This window comes from Carlito syrichta, unplaced genomic scaffold, assembly GCF_000164805.1.
Source record: "Carlito syrichta isolate Samal-C Ts95f unplaced genomic scaffold, Tarsius_syrichta-2.0.1 Scaffold84643, whole genome shotgun sequence".
Lineage (NCBI taxonomy): Eukaryota > Metazoa > Chordata > Mammalia > Primates > Tarsiidae > Carlito > Carlito syrichta.
This window is the reverse complement of record NW_007028739.1, coordinates 1-23,237: the sequence shown is the minus strand read 5'-3', so window position 1 is coordinate 23,237 and position 23,237 is coordinate 1. Positions and strand designations below refer to the sequence as shown.

The 23,237-nt window shown below is 44.8% G+C and overlaps 1 protein-coding gene across 1 annotated transcript in view; it reads right to left on the bottom strand.

The window, feature by feature from the left end:
* Positions 1–23,165, bottom strand: part of LOC103258790 (transcriptional repressor protein YY1) — a gene marked incomplete at its 5' end in the record, with an annotated part of 36,824 nt that extends 13,659 nt beyond the window's left edge. The window contains 3 exons of the mRNA XM_021711531.1: positions 4,213–4,375; positions 4,923–5,079; positions 22,903–23,165. Coding sequence (XP_021567206.1) covers positions 4,213–4,375; positions 4,923–5,079; positions 22,903–23,165 — 583 coding nt within the window. The remainder of the gene's footprint in view (positions 1–4,212; positions 4,376–4,922; positions 5,080–22,902) is intronic.
* Between the last annotated feature and the right edge of the window lie 72 nt (positions 23,166–23,237).

Below are 23,237 nucleotides of genomic sequence, written 5' to 3'. Positions count from 1 at the left end.
AAAAAAAAGTAATCATTTTTTTGTTTTTGAGTTGGAGTCTCACTCTGTCACCCAGGGTGGAGTGCAGTGGCACACTCACAGCCACTGCAGCCTCAACCTGCTGGGCCCAGGGGATCCTTCCGCTCTAGCTTTCCAAGTAGCTTATACTACAGGCATGCACCACCACGCCCGGTTAATTTTTTGATTTATTATAGAAACAAGGTCTCACAATGTTGCCCAGACTGGTATTGAATCCGTGGGCTCACACAATCCTAAGCCACACAGCAGCCTTAAGATGAAATCTTTAACAGGCTGATTACAAAAGAAGACACACTATTTACATTCATATTACGGGTATGTAAATATTGTTTACTGTAAGGTTAAACTATGCTAGGACGACAGACCTTGCTCTACAAGGTCACACAGCTCCAAGTACCAAGGGGAGAATCTTTCTAGCGTTAGGGCAAATGGGTTCTCTCTTTAAATATTGTTGAAATTACATCTCATTTTTAGGCCACCACTTTTCAGGGGATTTCTGATTGCCTTCTTTTTCTTGTTTAGAAGACCCTCTTCCATAGTACCAAGCTTCTTACTCATTCTATCCACTACTAAATGAAATGGACTTTCCTTAGAAGCTCTTACAGCCGGTTGACTTCCTATTCTAAACTGAATTTTTTTCCCAGCCTGCTGCACAGCTGACCTCCTGGTTGTTTTTGACTACAAGTCTTCCTTCCGAGGTTCATCCTCATTTGGCTGCAGTACACCCTCAAGTCACCTCCTCAGAAAGGGGGCATCCAACACAAAACAAACTGTCATTTCTCACCCTTGTGCTTGCTGGATCAAGAATTCTGTGCTTACAGTACTTTTTCCTCCCAGGACACTGTTTGATTGTCTAATTACCTACTGCCTTCTTTTCCAGACAGCCTGTCTCACTGGCATCTTTTTGCTTCTTTATCCTTGGTTTTTTGAAATCTCCCAATGAATGATGCCAGTCCTCATGGGTGGTCCCTTTCCTAAGAAGTAATGGTCTAAGGCCGCTCTGATGCAGACACCAGGTCGTGTTCCCAAGTCATATGTCCTGTAGATTTTCTGTTCGGAGGACTGGGGACAAACTGCCCCAATTCTCCAGAGAGGAGCAGCAACACCCAAGGTCACCTAATTATTTCTATTCTCCCATAGGCTCCTCTCTCTCCAAAGTCTTTCCCCAGCCCTCTGCCCTCCAATAAAATTACTTCACAATGTCAACTAGAGAGACTGGATTCCTCCCTCTCCTGATCCTTCTGGAAACTCTTTCACTGGCTGTCGTGAACTGTGCATTCCTGGGTCTCCTCCTACTTGGCTGAATGATACTTCTATTCTCACTAGTTCCTCTTAGTATAAAAATCGCTAGGGTTTCCCCACGATTTTATGCTGGGGTCTTTTCATTCCAAAATCTTCCCCCAGAAGCTTACTTAGCATGGTTGTGCTTTTAGCTACTCCTCCTCTGATGATTCTAGCTCCAACTTACCTCCCAAAGCCACTCAAGTCCAACATGGATGATGCTTTATTACATCTAAAACCGAACGCTGCCTACTCTGAACACCAAACCAGAACCGTCTCCAATTTCCCCTGTCAACCAAAGAATTAAGTTTTGCTTTTTTTTGAGTTGGAGTCTCACTCCGTCGCCCAGACTGGAGTGCCGTGGTGGCTCCCGGCCACTGCAGCCTCGACCTGCTGGGCTCTGGCAAGCCCTCCGCCCCAGCCTTCCAAGTAGCTGGAACTACAAGCGTGGGCTACAATACCCAGCTAATTTTTGATTTATTGTAGAGATGAGGTCTTGCCAAGTTGCCCAGCCTGGTTTCAAACCCGCGGGCTTAGGCAATCTACTCACCTCGGCCTCCCAAAGTGCTGGGGATAACAGACTGAGCCACTGAGACCGGCCAGAATGAAGCTTTTAAAATTTTTATTTTTTTGAGTGGGAGTCTCGTCTGTTGCCCAGGCTGGAGAGCAGAAGCACACTCATGGCCACCATAGCCTTGACTTGCTGGGCTCAGGCGACACTTCGGCCTCAGCCTTCCAAGTAGCTGGAACTACAAGCATATGTCACCATGCCTGGCTAATTTTTCTTCCTTTATTGTAGAGATGAGGTCTCACCAAGTTGTCCAGGCTGGTCTTGAACCCATGGGTTCAGGCAATCCTCTCACCTTGGCCTCCCAAAGTGCTGGGATTATAGGCATGAGCCACCACGCCTGGCCTTTTTATTTTTTTCTGAGTTTGGGTCTCACTTTGTCACTCAGGCTAGAGTGCAGTGACACAATTCAATCATAGCTCACTGCAGCCTCGACCTCCTGGGTTCATGGGATCCTTCCGACTCAGCTTCCCAAGTAGAACCCACCGTCTCGTACCACCACGCTTTGCTAAGTTCTTTATATTTTTATAGAGACTGGGTTTTGTCTGCTATGTTGCCTCAGCCTGTTTCGAACTCCTGGGCTCAAGCAATCCTCCCGCTTTGGTCTCCCAAAGTGCTGGAATTTCAGGCATGAGCCACGGTGCCCAGCTGGAGTGAAGCTTTTAATGTCAATTTTGACTCTTCCCTTTCTTGTTCCCTGCCCCTAGACACAGTCAATCTGTCTTTAACAATCCAGGGCGGGTAGATAGCTGCAAGGTAATTCTTTCAAATTAATCATACAGCTAAGGGCCTTCTGCTCAAAACCTTCAGCAGCTGCCCTCTGCATTCCAAAAAGTCCTTCTAGGTTGTCCCAGGTTTCATGGACCTAATGATCTGCCTCCAACGAAGCTGAACTCCAGTGGTTTCCCTACAGGCACTCTTAGTGCCGGCAACCCCCATACCTCCACCTATCAAAGCTCCATGTTCTTCAAGGCCCAAACCAAACGCCAGCCCTCCACAAGCTCCTCTTGATTCCCGCTACGTCTCTGTATCCTCACTAAGTTCTGAGCATGTAAGGAAGAACTGGCTAAGAATGCAGGACAATATTCGACACTGGCGTGGTAACTGATTTAACCTGTCCAAAAACGAACCTCATGCTGACTACCCACCCTACAGACTCAACTTTCATTTCTTTCTTTCTTTTTTTTTTTAGGAGAAAGGGCAGTTTGATTCACATAATTGCATTTGAAATATGAACAGCAATAAAAGCTGGAACACAATACTAACACAGAAAGAGCGCCTACACTTTGTTAAGCCGCGATAAGTTCATGTGTATATTCCCGATAGCTATAGTTTCACTGGAGAGAAAAGGATTTCCTTTGTCAATGGAATTCTTACGCCCATTTGACACATGGGGGCTCGGGCGGCACTCAGACTCGCCCACCCGGCTTGAGGGAGGGTCAAGAGGAAGCCAGGACACTCCAGGGTCTGCAGCTCTTCCCTCAACCACTCTGCTCTCAAGAGAAAGAGACAAGGCACCCCACTCTGTTCTGAGGATGTGCAGGATCAAGAAGATCCACTGCTTCCTGACCCTGCCCACCCGGATTTCCCCGGCTATTCCAGGCTGCATCCATCCAACCTCAAGGAGGGAAAAGCATCAGGCCTTCTGCCCCCGAGTTTATTAGTTCATTTCATCAAAAATCGTACAACTCTGTGGGTATTTCTACTCCTTGTAAAAATTGCCAAACAGTACCAGAAAAGAAAAGAACACACAAAGTAAGCTTCCGTAGGAGCCCAGCCCATTTCAGGCAAAACATCCAGTGGGTTCAGATCTTCTTGAGTACTCACTAGGGAAAGACACAGGGATCCCAGCCATAAATTTTTTATCTCTTCCTATCATGCTTCCTCAAATTAACAAAACACTGGGTGTTTAACTGATGACATGTAGAAATAAACTGATGAAAGTCTTTCCAGTGGTCAGCTGGGTGAATCTAGCACAGACCTGGGTCTCTCACAGCTTCATCTAGCTTAACACATCCAAGTTTACAATGTATACAAAAAAGCCATGAGTCGTGTAAGGATACCCACTTCAAAAAAACAAATTATACGCAATCTTATTTATTCGTAAGCAATGCCAATAACGGGAATTAAAGGATATTTGCCTCCTCATATTGTCTGCAAGGATGTAAAATGCTGCCACTAACATTAATAGCATAGTTACAACTAAAAATAAAACTGACAGCTTTTGTTTTCAAAAGGTACTCTAGAGAAAGAATACAAACCACCATTGCAACTTAGGCACAAAACAATACAGCTGGTAAGACTCAAGCACTTTCTATAATTGAAAGAAAGTTCTTATAACTTACCTAGCAAATTCTGCCAGTTGTTTGGGATCTGAGAGGTCAATGCCAGGAATTCCTCCAGGAGGAAGTTTCTTTCCTGTCATGTACTCTGAGTAATCAGGAGGTGAGTTCTCTCCAATGATCTGCTCTTCAACCACTGTCTCATGGTCAATATCTTTTTTTTCATCTGAAACACATCATGAGATTGATTATCTTAGCTGGGTAAATATATCTTAAAAACTGTGAAACCTGCTTTCACTAGCAGCTTCTTCCTAATGACGACCCACAGCTACCGCCTCAATGTCTCCACTGTCCATTCCTCATCCTCCATCTTTTGCAATCCTGTTTCTGCTCGAAAGGCACCAAATCTCACTGCCCAACCCAATCACCTTTACGTTGGTGCTCCTCCTCAGGGCTCCTCCCGAGAAGAGTTCATGACCGGTGTCTCTGTCAATGCTGATTCCACCCCACTCCTCTCATGGGCTCATTTGCAGTTTCCTTCCTTCTCCTCCTACTTCTCTGCTTTTTATCCAGCACACACGCTTCCTGCAACTGCCACTTGAACCTGACTTGCTAGCCTTCCTCCTCTGCCTCCCTTTCCAGCCCCTCCTTCGGCATAACTCTCTCTTCACTCCTCGCCCCACCTGCACTGGCCCTTTAGCTCCTCAGTGTTATCATGGACCACCCATCCTAACATCATGGTCTTTATCATACAGTTTCCACTGACCACATACCATTTGTAATTATAGCTGTGTGATTTTCGTTGGTCTCTCCCACTAGCCTGCAAGTTTTATGAGGACAGGGAACTTGGTCACTGTTGATCCCAAGTGTTCCCAGGGCCTTGTTCAAAATCTGCACAGAACTGGCCCTCAAAAAGAATGGAGCACATCTCTACTTGTATGTCTTATTATCATCTCAAACCCAGCAGGTTAAGACAACCAATATAGTGACCACACATAATTTCCTATATCTCAGACACCAAATCCTATTGAAGACCTTTATAAGCTCTTCTCTTTGTCCCACTGTCATCAACTTAGTTTTTATTCTCTCAAGCCTAAATGACTATAATAGCTTCTTGACTGGCTTTCACAATTCTGAATCTAGTAATGCTGTAAAGGATAAGGTGGTCCAGAAAATACAGCTGATATATTCTCACCAAGGTGCAAGTCTGTCAACAGGGTAATAATTACTTCACTATGGCATCCAGGCTCCTATGTTGTCTGGTTCTATTCTAGCATATCTGGTCTCACCTGCTATCTCTCCTATGCCCATGCCCTCTAATCAGCCTGTTCTTCTCACAGGTTAATTCACAAGTGCCTGGCAGGGGGCATTCAATAAGCATGACTTTCCTCATCGTTTGCTCTCTCAGTCCAGGCTCTCCTCAGTGACTAACTCAAATTCTTTTAGCGTTTGTTGATTCTACCACTCCAGCTACAGATTTCTCCTTTTCTTTGAACTCCTAGATTATTTCATGATAACAAGATTAACAGGCTCTAAATCACTCCATTTTGAAATTTTGCTGACCTTGTTTCAAGTTAGAGTGGACGTGCCCAAAGACTAAAAGCAGTCTTCTACTAGTCTAAAGCAGAAAACAGGTATTCCAAAATGTTCAATGCTAACTGAAAAATTTTCTGCTTCTGGATCAAACTGTTTCACCAAGACTACTAACATAAGGTCTTTTAGACATGAAAACTGGGCTGGGGGCTGTGACTCATGCCTATAATCCCAACATTTTGAAAGGCCAAGTCAAGAGGATCACTTGAGCCCCAGATATTAGTCTAGGCAACATAGTGAGACCCTGTCTCTATTTAAAAAAAAAAAAAAAGGAAAAAGTGAAAACTGGCTTATTTGAGTATTACTCTTCCACCAATGTTTAAAAAAAGACCAACAACCAAATCAGACCAAAACCAAACCCTTGGATTATATGTCCAAGGCTAACGATTTATAGATGAAGACTATCCAAACAGATGAAGGGGTCAGGAAAAAATGGCTGGAGGATTAATTTTTTAGAAGGAGAGGAAATGTTGGTTAGTGATCAAAAGTTCCAAAGCCAGGACTCTGAACTGTATCCAAATTCTTTACCTTCATTCCCTTTCTCAGAGCTGCCTATCCCCTATTGATAGGACATCCCCTTTATCTGCCAATCTCCCGACTACTACCTCAAAACTTTCAAGTGGTACAGAAACAACACTGATGGCTAAGGAAGCTATTTTTCTTCTCTGATTTTTTTCTTTTTGAGTTGGAGTCTCACTCTTGTCGTCTAAGCTGAAGGGCAGCGGTGTGCCTCTCACAGCCACTGCAGCCTCTACCTGCTGGACTTAGGCGATCCTTTCGCCTCAGCCTTCCAAGTAGCTGAAACTACAGACGCACTCCACCACGTCTGGCTAGTTTTTGTGATTTATTGTAGAGACGAGGTGCCATCATATATAAAGAATGACAGCAAGGACCGGGCTCGGTGGCTCAGTCTGTAATCCCAGCACTTTGGAGGCCGAGGTGAGTGGATGGCCTGAGCCCGCGGGTTCGAGACCCGCCTGGGCAACTTGGTGAGCCCTCATCTCTACAACAAATCAAAAATTAGCCAGGCGTGGTAATGCACACCTGTAGTTCCAGCTACTCGGAAGGTTGAGGTGGAAGGATTGCCGGAGTCCAGCAGGTCGAGGCTGCAGTGGCTGGGAGCGGCCACTGCACTCCAGTCTGGGTGACAGAGTGAGACTCCAACTCAAAAAAAAAAGAATGACAGCAAGGTTGAGAATCACTGCTACTCTGAGTAGGTGTCTTATTCCATTTCAGCTGCTACTGAGAAAAGTGTCTTAATCCATTTCAGCTGTTACAACAAAAATACCATTGCCTGTGTAGCTTAAGCAACAAAGACAACTTTTTAATTCTTTTGATTGATTACGGGCATGAGCTACCGTGCCCACCCATGTTTATTTCTCACAGTTAAGGGGCCAGAAGTCCAAGATCAGGGTACCAGCATGGTTTCATCCTTGGTGAGGGCCCTCCCACACCCCAGTGGTTTGTAGACGGCCATCTTCATGGTGCATCCCCACAAAGACCTCCCTGAGGTCTCTTTTATAAGGACACTAAGTTTATTCATTAGGGCTCCACCCTTAGACCCACAAAGGGCCTATCCCCTGATGCCATCACACTGGGGACTGGATTTCAACATGTAAATGCAGGGGGGAGTACACAAACATTCAGTCCACTGCAAAGGGTATGTCTCAAGTATGCTGAGACGGAAGAATGAATGACCTTACAGCATAAAGGAGTAAGAGTCAGGCTCGGTGGCTCAGCCTGTAATCCCGCGCCTTTGGGAGGCTGAGGTGAGTGAACTGCCTGAGCCCACAGGTTCGAGACCCGCCTGGACAGCGAGACCTCATCTCTACAATAAATCAAAAAATCAGCTGGGCGTGGTAGCGCATGCCTGTAATTCCGGCTACTCAGAAGGCTGAGGCGGAAGGATCGCCGGAGCCCAGCGGGTCGAGGCTGCGGTGGCTGGGAGCAGCCACTGCACTCCAGTCTGGGTGACAGAGTGAGACTCCAACTCAAAAAAAAAAAAAAGGAGTAACAGGACAAACTATTCCTTCCGTGAGTTCAATATATGCCAAGAGCCTCCTGTGTACCTAGCACTGTTCTGGGCACCGAGAAAAACAGCCAGAAACAAAATAAGTGATTTGCCCTCATGGAACTTACATTCTAGTGAAGGAAGTCAAATGAGGCTCAGTTCTTAGTACCAACATCGAAGACTATTAAGAACCCAGAGAACAGTCACTAAGACGATTCAGAATTAGCACACACACAAATATATGAAATAAGACAAAAGTAGAGGCTGACAAGATTTTATGATCTATATCAGTGTTGGCAAGTACGACTGGTGGGCCAGTCTTAGCAATTTCAGCCATCTCTTTTTTCTTTCATTTTCCAAGGTTTGCTTAAAAAAAAAAAAAAAAAAAAGTAGTGAAATGTACAATTCAGTAGCATTAAATACATTCACAATGTTGTGTAACAATAACTATTATCAATGCTGAAAACTTTTCTGTCATCCCCAAAAGAAACTCTCTACCCACTAAGTAACTCTCCCCTTTCCCTAGCCCTTGCTAACTTCTATTCTATTGTGTCTCTATAAATGTGTCCAAAGTATTATCGTATCTTTGTCTTCCATGTCTGGCTTATTTCACTAAGCATAATGTTTTCAAGGTCCATCTGTTGTAGCATATGTCAAGATTGCATTCCTTATCATGGCTGTGTAATATTCCCATACATACATATCACATTTTGCTTATCCACTTTCCTGTTGATGGACACTTGAGTTTTACTTCTACTATTTAGAGATTACAAAGGATGCTGTTATAAACCTTGATGTGCAAATATGCTACCTATTTTTTTTTTTTTTGAATTGGAGTCTCATTCTGTCGCCCAGACTGGAGTGCAGTGGCTGCTCCCGGCCACCGCAGCCTCGGCCTGCTGGGCTCCGGCGATCCTTCCGCCTCAGCCTTCCAAGTAGCCGGAATTACAGGCATGCGCTACCACGCCCGGCTGATTTCTGATTTATTGTAGTGATGAGATCTCGCCTGCCCAGGTGGGTCTTGATTCCATGGGCTCAGGCAATCCACTCACCTCAGCCTCCCAAAGGCGCAGGATTACAGGCTGAGCCACCGAGCCCGGTTGCTACCTACTTTTATAAATAAAGCTTTATTGGAACACAGCCATACTCATTTATGCCAGTCTATGGATAGTCTATGGCTGCTTTCCCACCACAAGGATACATGGAATCAACTGCAACAAAGACCATATGAACCACAAAATTCTAAATATTACTATTTAGAAATTTAGAATATTTAGAATATTACTAAACATTATATTAGCCTTTACAGAAAAAGTATGCTGATCCTTAATTTATATAAAAGGATTTTTCTTAGAACAAGTGGAATTAAACTATAGGAGAAATTTCTCTATTTGAAATTTTTAAAAAATGTCTGACAGTGAATTGCTGAAGGATAGGATTTACCGCCAGATAAGACATTTGTCAGCAGGTCATTAAAAGAGGTGAAAGATATATTCTAGAGGAGAAACAGGACTACCAAGTATGTCATCTGTGTGGTGTCACCTGCTGAGATGGAGGACACAACAGGGGGAAGAGAAGATGTGCCAGAGGAGAGCTAGGGTCCTCTCTGGTTTGGGATTATCTGTGCAGCATCGAATGCACAGACCTCAAAGTGGCAACTGGATATGCAAGGGTAGGGGATAAAAAGAAATCTAGGTCAGAGGGAACACAGCAGAAACCCCTGGCAGTACTCTACAGTCTCAGAGATGCGTCAACTTATCTACTGAACAAGAACCCTGACTAGAGTACAGGGATCAGAACCCAAACCCAGGCAATTCCAATACTGAGAACAAGGAGGACTGCAAGGGAGACCGAAGAGATCTGTCCATAGGTAGGGAGACGGCAACTCAGCCTGATAAGAATTTTACTAAGCGACACACCAAGAGAAAAGGGCTTCATGGTCTGGGCATAACTTGAAAACCATAATAGCCAGGCTCGGTGGCTCAGCCTGTAATCCTGAGCTTTGGGAGGCTGAGGTGAGTGGATTGCCTGAGCCCATGGGTTCAAGACCCACCTGGGCAACTTGCCGAGACCTCATCTCCACAATAATTCAAAAATGAACCAGGCGTGGTAGCGCGCGCCTGTTAGTTCCAGCTACTTGGAAGGCTGAGGCGGAAGGATCGCCAGAGCCCAGCAGGTCGAGGCTGCAGTGGCCGGGAGCAGCCACTGCACTCCAGTCTGGGTGACAGAGTGAGACTCCAACTCAAAATAGTAATAATAATAATAATAAAACTGGGTATCACTTTGCTCTTCATTATTACCATAGCCCTATACTTTAAAACAATGTCAGTGAAGTTTCTTGCATAAAAAACAACCAACAAAAAACTTTTTGTTGGGCCAGGCATGGCGTACCTACTATCCCAGCACTTTGGGAGGCTGAAGTTGGAGGATTACTTGAGACCAGGAGTTTCAGATGAATCTGGGAAACAGCAAGATCCCAAATCTCTATAAAAAAATTTCTTTAAATCTTTGTCGGTCTACGTTTGAAATAATTGCTGTGGTTACTGCATACTCTCATAAAATGTATTTAAGTTTCATATTATTATGTGTATGACTTATTCCCTAAGTAACAGTGTATTCTACATGAAAAATAATTTGGAGACGCCTTGAAGACTAACACACAGAATTTATAGAGAATCAACAACAAAATGTAAGCCGGGCTCGGTGGCTCAGCCTGTAATCCCGCGCTTTGGGAGGCTGAGGTGAGTGAATTGCCTGAGCCCGCAGGTTCGAGACCCGCCTGGGCAACTTGGGGAGATCTCATCTCTACAATAAATCAAAAAATCAGCTGGGCGTGGTAGCGCATGCCTGTAATTCCGGCTACTCGGAAGGCTGAGGCAGAAGGATCGCCGGAGCCCAGCAGGCCAAGGCTGCGGTGGCTGGAAGCAGCCACTGCACTCCAGTCTGGGCAACAGAGTGACTCCAACTCAAAACCAAAACAAAACAAAACAAAACAAAAAATAAGAAAGTAAACATTTAAATTGGAAAAAAAAACTGCAAAGATTGCTAGAGAAATGACAAAAGACACTAGCTTCTGTTGCCAGAAGAAATCTAAGGATTATGTTTGACAGCTTCATTTTCACCAAGAACTGGACATATAGTAGAGCAATAGACCAAATAATGTCTATGCTGCTATCACTTGGCCATTTCACTGATTTCTGCAAAATACAATCATAAGTTTTTACCAAATATAGCAGGAATTTATGATGCTGTAAAAGAGAATCCAGTAATTTTTATGTAATACATTACAGACTACATGTATATTTCTTTTTGTTCAAAAATCTTAGTGAAAAGTATTAATCCATTTCACTGTCTTTTTTTTTTTGAGCCAGAGTCTCACTGTCACCCAGGCTGGAGTGCAGTGGCACATTCATAGCTCACTTCTGCCTCAACCTCCTGGTCTCAGGCAATCCCCCTGCCTCATTCTCCCCAGTAGCTGGAACTACAGGTGTGTACCACCACATCACACTAATTTTGACTTTTTGTAGACAAGTGGTCTCACTATGTTGCCTAAAGTGGTCTTGAATTCTGGGACTTAAGCAATCCTCCCACCTCAGTCTCCCAGGGTGCTAGGATTACAGGCGTGAGCCACCATGCCCAGCCTGTACTATTTTATTTAAAAGTTTTACTGATACGTATGCAAAGTTAAATAAAGATTTCCAGTGTCTACAATGGCTATTATTATATTTCTTTAATTTCATAATAACTACTGAAAAAGATTTGCTATACAGAGAATGGTGTTAACCAATCCATTCTGAATGTCAAATATGCTATGAATGCTATTGATTTCTAGATTGGCAATGGGGTAATATCAAATATACACCTAGGTAGGCAAAACACACTCAGGAAACAAAGTTATCTATCAGCTTTAAACACTGTTGTGGTTGAGGCAGGGTGGCTCAGGCCTATAATCCTTGCATTTTAGGAGGCTGAGGCTGGAGGGTTGCTTGAGGCCAGCAGTTCCAGACCAGCCTGGGTCCCATAGCAAGATCCCATCTTTAAAAACATTTTTTTTTAAAAAAAGAAAGAAGCCACTGGGCACAGTGGCTCAGCCTGTAATCCCAGTACTTTGGGAGGCCGAGGAGGGAGGATTGCTTGAGCCAAGGGGTGGACACTAGGCTGGGCAACTTGGCGAGACCTACAAATAAAAAAATTAGCCAGGCATGGTGGCGCACATCTGTAGTTCCATCTACTTGGAAGGCCGAGGTGGAAGAATCACTTGAGCTCAGAACGTCACTTGAGTCTGTGAGCACGCCCCTGCGCTCCAGCCTGGGCAACGGAGAAGTAGACTCAAAAAATAATAATAACAGAAGTTTCATCACAATGGGTTTCTATAACCAATGTAGCCTAAGTTTATGACTGTAATCACCAGAACACAACCAGGCAAGGCAACGTACCAGGCAAATCTCAGAATTCCTATTTGGAGAAATCTGAGAATACAAGTCACTGATTCCAAGGGCTAGGGTGGCAGGGGGAAATTGTCATATTGGGACAGTCTAGCCCAAACTGTTAATTAGGCGATACCAGTGTGCTCACTAATACTCTGACTAAATGCAAATGACCTACAACAACCAGACCAAGGTTAAATAGCCTAAGACAGAAGGTGTGGGCAGGGCGCAGTGGCTTGTGCCTGTAATCTCAGCACTATGGGAGGTCAAGGTAGGAGAACTGCTTGAGTCCAGGAGCTTGAGACCAGCCTGGACAATATAGTGAAACTCCATTTCTTAAAAACAAAAAATTAGTTGGACATGGTAATACATGGCTGTAGTCCTAGCTATCAGGAGGCCGAGGTAGGAGTATCATGAGCACAGGAGTCTGGGGCTGCTATGATTACGCTACTGTACTCTAGCCTGATTACGCTATGAGCACAGGAGTCTGGGGCTGCTATGATTACGCTTTTGCACTCTAGCCTGAGTGACAGAGCAAGAACATGTCAATTAAAAATTTTTGAAAATCGCCATTGCCTTACAAGACTCCAGTGTGGCTATGTGCTCTTTGAGCTATGGCCATCGCCATATTTCCTGGCTTTGGCCCCCTTCCCTACCTTGGGGAGGTAATTCTCCTCTCTGTCTCTCTCTCATTTACTTTTGAAATAAACTATATTTTCTAATCTTAAAAGATGAAAGAGATGGAGAAACAAAATCTAGCCAACACTATCCATAAATGGGACAGGTCAACCCATGCACATTTAAAACATTCTATTTTTGCATACAGCACTATTCAAAAGATTTTTTAAAACGTAAGAATGAACAAGCCCCTGGGACCAAGCAGTGGCTCTCGCCTATAATCCCAGCACTTTGGGAAGTTGAGGCAAGAGGACTGCTGGAGCTTAGGAGATATCAAGACCAACATGGTGAGACCTTGTCTCTAAAAAAAAAAAAAGAGAGATAATAAAAAAATAAATAAGTCCCCGGCCCATCTCTGACTCCCAGCTGCTCAGTTTCCTTCTACATTACCAAAGCAATAATCACTCCCAGTCTAGTTTGAGGCAAATCAAAGAGATTCAGAACAATTTGCAGTCAAAAAGATGCAATTAAGAACTAAATGGAAACATTAAGGTTACTCTACAGTTCCAGAGGAGAGGTCAAAGTATAAGAAGTCTCATCTGCCCTCCACGCTCCAACCAAACTGGTTTTCTTGGTGTTCTTCAGTGACTGATAAAAGGTACCAAATAAATACAGTTTCCCCCATCTCATGACCCATCTATCCCTGTTGCACTCTCCAAAATCCAACTCAAGATCCCTGTCCTTTGAGAGGCCTTGCATTCCCATCACTCTGGCCTCCACTCTTAGCCTTCCTTGCTTTCCTCATTTATTAAATAATGAGAATGCCCCCATCTTACAAGGCTGAAAGAAGATAACATGTTCAATGCCAGCCATTCCACATGGGAAACCGAGCAGAGTGTGCAAAAAACCCTTTACTCCGCCCCCTGGATCTGAGGAGCAACGGTATTACGGCTTGCTTGTAGCAGGGACTTGCCAAACACCTGCAGACTTGAGTATACAGCGAATGGTAGCATCTACTTATTTGTATTCGTTTCCTGTTGCCACTGTGACAACTCCAATTTACTCTCTTACAGTTCTGGAGGCCAGGAGTCAGAATCAGCTGCACAGAGCTACAAAGTCCATGTGTGTGTTCCCTCTGGAGGCCCCACGGAGAACCTGTCAAGGCCTCGCCTTTTCTAGCTTCAGAAGGTTGCTCTCATCCCTTGGCTCACGACCCCGTCTTTCCGTCACTCCAAACTCTTGCTTCCGTTTTCACCTCTCCTACTTCCCTTCTTGTAGTCACTCTCCTCGTAGACACCTGTATGATTACATCTGGGGCCTACCTAGGTAATCCAGGATATTCTCCCCACCTCAGAAGTCTGTCTGAGTTTCATCACACCTGCAAATAAGGTACATCCACAGGTTCCAGGAATTAGGATCTGGGGGCTTGGCAGCTATTTTTCAGCCTACCACAGTAGGTTAATCATACGAATCAAAGGCCTTAAATATGATTTCAAGCCGGGCTCGGTGGCTCAGCCTATAATCCCGCGCCTTTGGGAGGCTGAGGTGAGTGGATTGCCTGAGCCCGTGGGTTCGAGACCCGCCTGGGCAGCGAGACCTCATCTCTACAATAAATCAGAAAATCAGCCGGGCGTGGTAGCGCATGCCTGTAATTCCGGCTACTTGGAAGGCTGAGGCAGAAGGATTGCCGGAGCCCAGCAGGTCAAGGCTGTGGTGGCCAGGAGCAGCCACTGCACTGTAGTCTGGGTGACAGAGTGAGACTCCCAACTCAAAAAAAAAAAAAAAAAAAATATATATATATATATAATTTCAAGGTAAACCTCAACTCATACCTAATAGCCATGCTCAAATTATCACTGTATCACTGATTGATGCTAACAGGTTTTTCTTCCTATATTTGACACCTCTGCTATTGGGACCTCAGCAATTTGATGAAATAAGGTATTTGCCATCAGGTTTAATGGTTCCACAGAATGTTGAACTTCAAAAAAAAACCCTATAGGCAGCATGTAGAGAACATCGAAAATTAGGAATCTTCAAATAGGTTACATTTCAGGTTTTACTTTTTTTTTTGAGTTGGAGTCTCACTCTGTTGCCCAGGCTGGAGTGCAGTGGCACGCTCACGGCCACCCCAGCATTGACCTGCTGGGCTCCGATGATCCTTCCGCCTCAGTTTTTCAAGGAGCTGGAACTACAGGCACATGCTACCACACCCGTCTAATTTTTTTATTTATTGTAGAGACGAGGTCTCGTCAAGTTGCCCAGGCGGGTCACGAACCCGCAGGCTCAGGCAATCCATTCACCTCAGCCTCTCAAAATGCTGGGATCACAGGCTGAGCCACCGAGCCCAGCCTCAGGTTTTACATTTTTTAGGCTACATCTTTGGCAGCTCTAAGACAGTACTGTGATATTTGACATTACATTGGTTAAAAAATGCCAAGCCGATATGCCTAGAGGTCCACTTCAGCACAAAGGTGATTTTCAAATTCAGTCCTTAAGGAAAGCTTAACTTCATTGGAAGTTTGTCCCATCTAAGTATCAGATAATGGCAGTATGATTTCCTTTTGTATCTTGATTGCCAGTAAGTTCATTAGGATGGACCCCAATGCCTCCTTTTTCCGTGACCTTGATTTTCTATTTTCACCAATCTACTTGTTTCCCTATGTATGTGGCATACACGTGTTGGCGAGACTGTGTTTCTCCACACCTTCATCTTAGGCCATTAACTTTAGTCTGGCCATTCTATACTTGTGGTAACTTGTGGTTAAAAAGACATTGCCCTGAGTGGGCTGCCATCACCCAAACCTTCAGTGAAATGAAGACAGTGACATATTTGGGATTCACTGCTGAGCAAAAGGCAAAAATCATCCAAGCAGACAGAGGTTGTTTCTCATCTTTCCTATTAAAAAAAGACCTTAAGGATGCTGTCATGCTAACTACTGTCACATTTATCGACCCAAACAAAATCTTTATGTCATCAAGCCATATTTTTTGGCTGAAGAAACTGAGCCTCAGAAATGCCAAGTAATGTATCCAAAGCACAGCAAGTGGCAGATTTGAATCTAGGACTGACACTAAAGCCCATGCTTCTCTAAGACTGAACCTTCTCCTCCGCTCCCCATTTCTAATACTTCTGTCCACCTACACAGGAATAGACCAGAATGGGATTTCGGTCTATAAGCCATGATTCTGTCTTACAGCACAACTTCCAGCCATTCATTCACTCAATTATTCATTGAGAATTCTATTCTATTTGAAGCTCAGTACTCTCCTAGAAGAGGCAGGGCCAGATTCCAAAAGGACAGTTTCTTCCACAGCTACAGCAGCCCCTTTCCTTGTTCCTCTATCTGAGGAGAAGAATTAACTTACACAGGAAAGAGTCCATCACAAATACCCATTTACACTGTTTTCAATTTTAACCACATCTGACGGCACTGTGTAAAACTAAAGTAATTAATGGCGTTAAGAATTTAACTCAGAGCCGGGCTCGGTGGCTAAGCCTGTAATCCTGCGCTTTGGGAGGCTGAGGTGAGTAGATTGCCTGAGCCCGCGGGTTCGAGACCCACCTGGGCAACTTGACGAGACCTCATCTCTACAACAAATCAAACATTAGCCGGACGTAGTAGCGCGCGCCTGTAGTTCCTACTTGGAAGGCTGAGGCGAAAGGATCGCCGGAGCCCAGCAGGTCGAGGTTGCGGTGGCCAGGAACAGCCACTGCAACTCCAGCCTGAGTGACAGAGTGAGACTCCACCTCAAAAAACAAAAAAAAGAATTTAACTCAGGCTGGGCATGGTGGCTCATGCCTTTAATCCCAGCAGTGAGAGGATTCCCTGAGCCCACAGGTTCAAGAACAGTCTGGGCAACTTGACGAGACCTCATCTCTACAATAAACCAAGAAAAACTAGCCGGGCATGGAGGCGCACGCCTGTAGTTCCAGCTACTCGGAAGGCTGAGGCAGAAGGATCGCCAGAGCCCAGCAGGTTGAGGCTGCAGTGGCAGTGAGTGTGCCAAGTGCACTCCAGCCCGGGAGACAGAGTGAGACCCCAACTTAAAAAAAAAAAAGAATTTTACTCTAGGCCGGGCACAGTGGCTCATGCCCATAATTCCAGCACTTCGAAAGGCCGAGGCATGGGGATAACTTGAGGAAAGGAGTTCGAGAGCAGTTAGGACAACACAGTGAGACAGGATCTCCAAAAAAAAGGAAGAAAAAAAATCGAGCTGAGAGTGGTGGCAGTAGATGCTGTAGTCCCAGTTACTTGAGCCCAGGAGCCCAAGGCACTAGGACCGCACCTGTCCACTCCAGCCTGGGTAACAGAACAAGACTCTGTCTTTAAAAAATGTGTATTAAAGAGCTCCTACTCTCTCATTTGCCAGGCCTGTTAAAACTGGACTGAGTCTTTGCTTTAAGCAAATGTGTATATTTCTTCCTATTGCAACATAGCAATTTGTAAAGGAATAGAATTTCTTTGCTATAAGGACTGAAAATGACTGAGGATCTTGCTACCTAACAACTCATTTTATAATGATCCCAAAGCCAGAAGTGAAGACACACCATGGTCAGTGCCCTCCAGAGAGGAAATTTGAGGCTGCTGGCTTTCTGTTATTGATAATTAATCAGGAAGTTAAACCGAATGGGACCTAACACAAGATACCTGGAACTAGTACCTCCCTGCTGTCATTAAAGCCCAGCACCCATGAGAAGGTATCAACCTATCCAGCAGTCAGCTAACTTCTAATATCTCCCTACCTCTTCCTAATATTCTGCTACAGCTTTAGTGAAATCAATTTTACTTTCTACATGTAAGTCATGACTCAGATGTAAAATTCTGAAAACACGAGGTTTGAGTGTTTAACCAACATTACCATAGAATACAATTCACTGGTAAATATTGTTTTGAAGTTATAAAACTCACTTTTGCTTTCTCTTTCTATTGGTAGTAGTAATAGCACAAAGACAATAAAATGGTTACCCGGGCAGATCAAGAGTTAAACAAAAGAATGCACATCTTAGGACATGCTCATTGTAATAACTGTTTGGCTAATAACCTGTTATGAGCCTTAAGTTTCCCAGTCTTAAAATCGACCGGCCTTGATAAGCAGACTTACAAAACAAGGAAAACAAACAGAAATGACTTTTGTAAATATTCACCTAGGAGTCTGGCATTGGTGTTTTAAAAAAGTTATCCTCTTCGAGAGGCCTAAGCTGAGAGCTGCCAGGACCCGGGGGGGAAAAAGAAAAGCCTCAACTGCTAGCAGGACATAACAGGACAGGCCCTGACCTTCTCGCGATATGGATTTTCTTCTCCCACTAGGGGGAGTCAGCTGTTGCTAGTGGGAGGGGAAAAGAAAGGTTAATAACCTGGAGTGGACAGTCTGACAGCACAAGAGGCTTTATCAGCAAGCTAAAGCTTCCAGAGCTACCAGATCAGGACTCGGGATCTATGACTTAGGCTGCCCTATGTAGGTCATGAGGTTGAAATGATTACTTTGGAGGGCTTTTTTGGCTTGGCTCCAAGCAAATTTGTTTATGACATCTCTACTTGGTGATAAACAACATGATAAAAAAGGAGGTGAAAACCCCCAGAAGCATGACAAATGGCCACACTTAACGATTTCTGGTAAATCTGAATTCTCTGAACATATAAAACCGAGGCCAGGTGCTGTGGCTCACGCCTGTAATCCCAACACTGGGAAACAGAGGCGAGAGGCCTGCCTTAGCCCGGGGTTCAAGGCCAGCCTAGGCAACAGAGTGAGACTCCCACTCAAAATAATCATCATAATGAATAATAAATAAAATTTTTAAAAACTGAGACTAAATCTAATACATCTCAAGTTTCAACTTACTGATTTCAATATCAATGGTTTTTCCAGTTTTAGCTGTTTTGCTTAATTCAGCACAAAGTTCTCTGTATTCAGTCTAACAGAAGGCAATAATAATTCTGTTCCTCCCTCAGCAATTGATTTGTCTACTCTCAAAAGGTCACAGCTCAGGTGGGGTCTGACCACCTCCATCCCATCAAGGTCCAAAAAACAAGGGTTCCCTGCACAGGGCATGACGTTGACCCGCGCACATCATGGGAGGGACCACTGAATTCCAGGCCTGAAAGAGGCAGCTCCAACACTCTGGAAAGAATCAGGGTCCCCCAGACCCAAGCAGCACCTGCTGGCAGGGGACAGGAAGAGGGGGGACACAGTCCTAACTGTCCCTGCACCTGTGCCATCCTCATAAGCTGTGGTTAGGCAGTATGCCCGTGCTGGCCTCGCCTCAAAAAACACACATAAGGAAATGGAAAAGGGGGGTATGGACAAGTTGGTTGGTTCTCAGGGTTCCAGGCATCCACGTAGTGATTCAAGCTTAAATTACTTAATTGCTCTGAATTAATTAAAATATCAACAGCCTTAAAGAAGGTCACACCTCAAGATTTTAAAGCCACCCCAAGTTTTCCCTAAATTTCTTAGATTTTTAGCTTTTATTACTCAACCCAATGGCTTAGTTAAGTGGTTTAGTTTATAATTTGTCCTGTCAAATAAAGTTACCTGGCCAGGTGCAGTGACTCAAGCCTGTAATCCCAGCACTTTGGGAGGCTGAAGTGAGAGGATTGCCTGAGACCAGCCTGGCCTACTTGGTGAGACCTTGTCTGTACAATAAATCAAAAAATTCGTCGGGTGAGGTTATGCGCACCTGTAGTTCCAGTTACTTGGAAGGCTGAGGCGGAAGGATAGCCTGAGCCCAGCAGGTTGAGGCTGTGGTGGCTGTGAGCATGCCAGTGCACTCCAGCCTGGGAGACAGAGTGAAACTCCAACTCAAAAAAATAAATAGTTAAATAGTAAAATAAAGTTACTCCTATGTAATAGCAATGAATAGCCAGGAAAAAACTGTATAGTGCTATGTCTTAAATCTGTCAACATTGAAATGTTCATTAATTGTATGTAAGGAAAAAACACTGGTTAATTAAGTAGCTGACAAAGAATTTTCAAAACAGGCCAGGTACAGAGGCTAGAGCCTGTAGTAATCCCAGTACTTTGGGAAGCCAAGGCCCGGGGAGGATCACTTGAGGTCAAGAGTTCGAGACCAATCTGGACAACACAGTAAGACCCTATCTCTACAAACAAAATAAAAATAAAAACACCACAAGCACCAATAAAAAAACCATAGTTGCTGGGCTTGGTGGCTCAGCCTGTAATCCCGCACTTTGGGAGGCTGAGGTGAGTGGATAGCCTGAGCCCGCGGGTTCAAGACCCGCCTGGGCAACTTGGCGGGACCTCATCTCTACAATAAATCAAAAAATTAGCCAGGCGTGGTAGCGCGCACCTGTAGTTCCAGCTACTCGGAAGGCTGAGGCAGAAGGATCGCCAGAGCCCAGCAGGTCGAGGTTGCGGTGGCCAGGAGCAGCCACTGCACTCCAGTCTGGTGACAGAGTGAGACTCCAACTCAAAAAAAACACAAAAAACATAGTTGAACTACTGTGATTAAATGTTGATGTTTAGATTAACGAGGGTTTAATCTTCTCATCTGCAAAAATAAGGCCCTGCCAGATTATACAATGGAATATCATTCAGCCATAAAAATGAAGTACTTGCGGATGAAACTTGAAAACATGGTGCTAACTCAGACACAAAAGGTCACCTACTGTATGATTCTATTTGCATAAAATATCCAGAATAGGAAAATCCATAGAGAAAGCAGATCAGTGATTACCAGGGACTGAGAGGAGGGGTAATGGACAGTACTGCAAACAGGTACCGAGTTTCCTTTAGGGTGATGAAAATGTTCTGAAATTAGAGTAGTGATTGTTGTACAACCTGGTGAACATATAAGAAACTACTGAACTGTGTGTATGAGAACTATATCCATTTTCTACAAAAAAAAAAAAAAAAGCAGAACGCTAACAACTCCTACAAGTTCTAAAACTACTCTGCTAAGAAACTATTAGATTACCTTGTGGCTATTCCACTCAAAAGATACCCAGAGTGGCGAGAAATTAAAAGACACACACAAGCAGAAGAAATCCATACATTCTAAATATTTGAGGTGGGGCACGGTGGCTGATGCCTGTAATCCCAACACTTTGGGAGGCAGAGGCGAGAGAGCCGCCTGAGCCCAGGGATCTGAGACCAGTCTAAGCAACTTGGCAAGACCTAGTGTCTCTACAATAAGTCAAAAAATTAGCCGGGCATGTGGTGTGCACCTGTAGACACAGCTTCTTGGAAGGCTGAGGAGGAAGGATCTTCTGAGCCTGGCAGGTTGAGGCTGCACTAGCCATGAGTGTGCCACTGCACTGCAGCCTGGATAACAAAGTGAGACTGCAACTCAAAAAAAAACAACTAAACTAAATATTTGATTTACACAAACATGCTGACTCCCATAAAACTTTTTTTTTTTTTTTAACCAAGATGTGCTAACAAGTAACTAGACCCTGGAGAAAACCCAGTATGTACAATTATTTTTCTAAGGAATTCAGGTAAGCTTGGGGCTTATGCAAAACTGGTAACAGCTCTTTCTAATCTAAGCGACTATTTGGTGAAACTACAATGTAGTTAAAACTCATGCCTAGGATCAAATGAGATCAAGTATACAAAAGCAGTTAACACACTGCCTTGCCACGGTCACACACACCAACAAATACATCCAGAGTAGGCCAACAATTAACCTGCCTTCATTTCTTCACTTTGGATTATACCATGTCATTTCAGTTAAGAAGATGAAATTATTTTCAGAATTTGAACTTGGGACATGCATAGTTGACCACAAACTCCTTAGCTTCTCTTTAGTAATAATTCCAAACCACAAGTGCAAGGAAGGGGGATAGCTCACCACAAAACAAGTCTGAGATAACAGGTCATCCTACGTTACTGCTACTGAACATTTCTAATCACCCTTATGCACACAGTGCTCTGTAACATACTAGACAACCAATGCTCTAAAGAAATGGACGTTAAGATAGCCCAGTAGTCTTGTAAGCAGTCACTTGCACAGAGGAAGTAATGACTTTTAAATGGTGACTTAATTGTAAGTCAACTCCCCTTAGGCCCCTCAGACTTTCTTCCCTAAGTGGCTGACTTGATACATACTATTTCACCAAGCAAAACTACACATTGCACCAAGTTTCCTGGTTCTGGAAAAGTGGGGCAGCTGGGTGTACATGAAAGAAACTACTGAACTGTGTATTTTAGCAATTTGTCAAGACAAAATGCAGAACATGTAAAATACGCTGGTTTTCTAAATTACTATAAAGCCACACTCCACAGAAAACATAAATTTAGTTTTACGTGGTGAATGTAACTTTACCTAAATATCTAATCTTTAGCAGTATCCTGAAGTCTGCAAATATGTCAATAACTAAAATCCCATTCCTTATAATGTTACTGTTAATGGACAACCATGGCTTTTAGTTCCAACATGACTGATGCAAGGCTCAATCACGCAGAGCTACAAAAATGTTTGGAAGATGTCTTTTGAAAACCATCAGGTACTAACGTATTCATGTTTCACGTATTTCATCTTTTTGAGCCAGGGTCCCGCTCTGTCCAGGCTGCCTGGGAGTGCAGTGGCGTGATCATAGCTCCCTGCTGCCTCAGCCTCCTGAAGGGACTACGGGCACGCACCACTACACGCAGCTGATCTTACCATTTTTTTGTAGAGACAGCGGTTCGCCGTGCTGCCCAGGCTGGTCTTGAACTCCTGGCCTCCAGCAACCCTCCCACCTCAGCCTCCGCAAGTGTGAGAGTACAGGCGTTGAGCCACGGCTGCATTTACACACGAGGCTTCAGCTAAACTCAAACCACTGCGAATTCGACAAGCACTCGGAATCCAGAACGGTGCCTGGTGGCACGTCCTGATAGGCGTTGGCAGCTCCTGCACCCCGTTCCTGGCTCGGTCCTCTCTACAGCTCCATCCAGAGCTAGTTATCTCGCCCTGTGGCTAGATACAGCCACACCAGCTTTCTGTCTTGTTTCACTCCTTCCTTCGAGTTTTGGCAATCTTTTAATACTGAACGTCCACGCAACTCTGAGAATGCCTGAGAGGGCTTTAGTAACACCGGGGGAGGGGCTCCGCCGCCGAAGTTAAGAAGGAAGCTCGGCCATCGCAGGTGCTAGACTAACCACCGCGGCAGGCTCAGCCTCGGCCTTCGGGGCATCCCAGCGATTTCTGAGCCAGGCGGCACGGGGACGCAGAAGGCCCGGCCCCGAGTCAGGAGCCGCCTGCCGAGAGTCGCGAGGTGAAACGGACTCCACTCGCGCAGAGAAGAGCCCTTCGCCCGAGCCGGGGGTGGGGTCACCGTTGGAAGCAGTCCGAACGGCAGCACGGAGCCCCGGCACCAGCCTTCCAGAAGCCTCCTTGCCGCGGGGAAGGCCGGAGGACAGCCCTCCGTGAAGCCAAACGCCAGCGACGACGGAAGCCGCGCGGCTTCGCGACCCAGGGGCCAACGGCCCGGCTG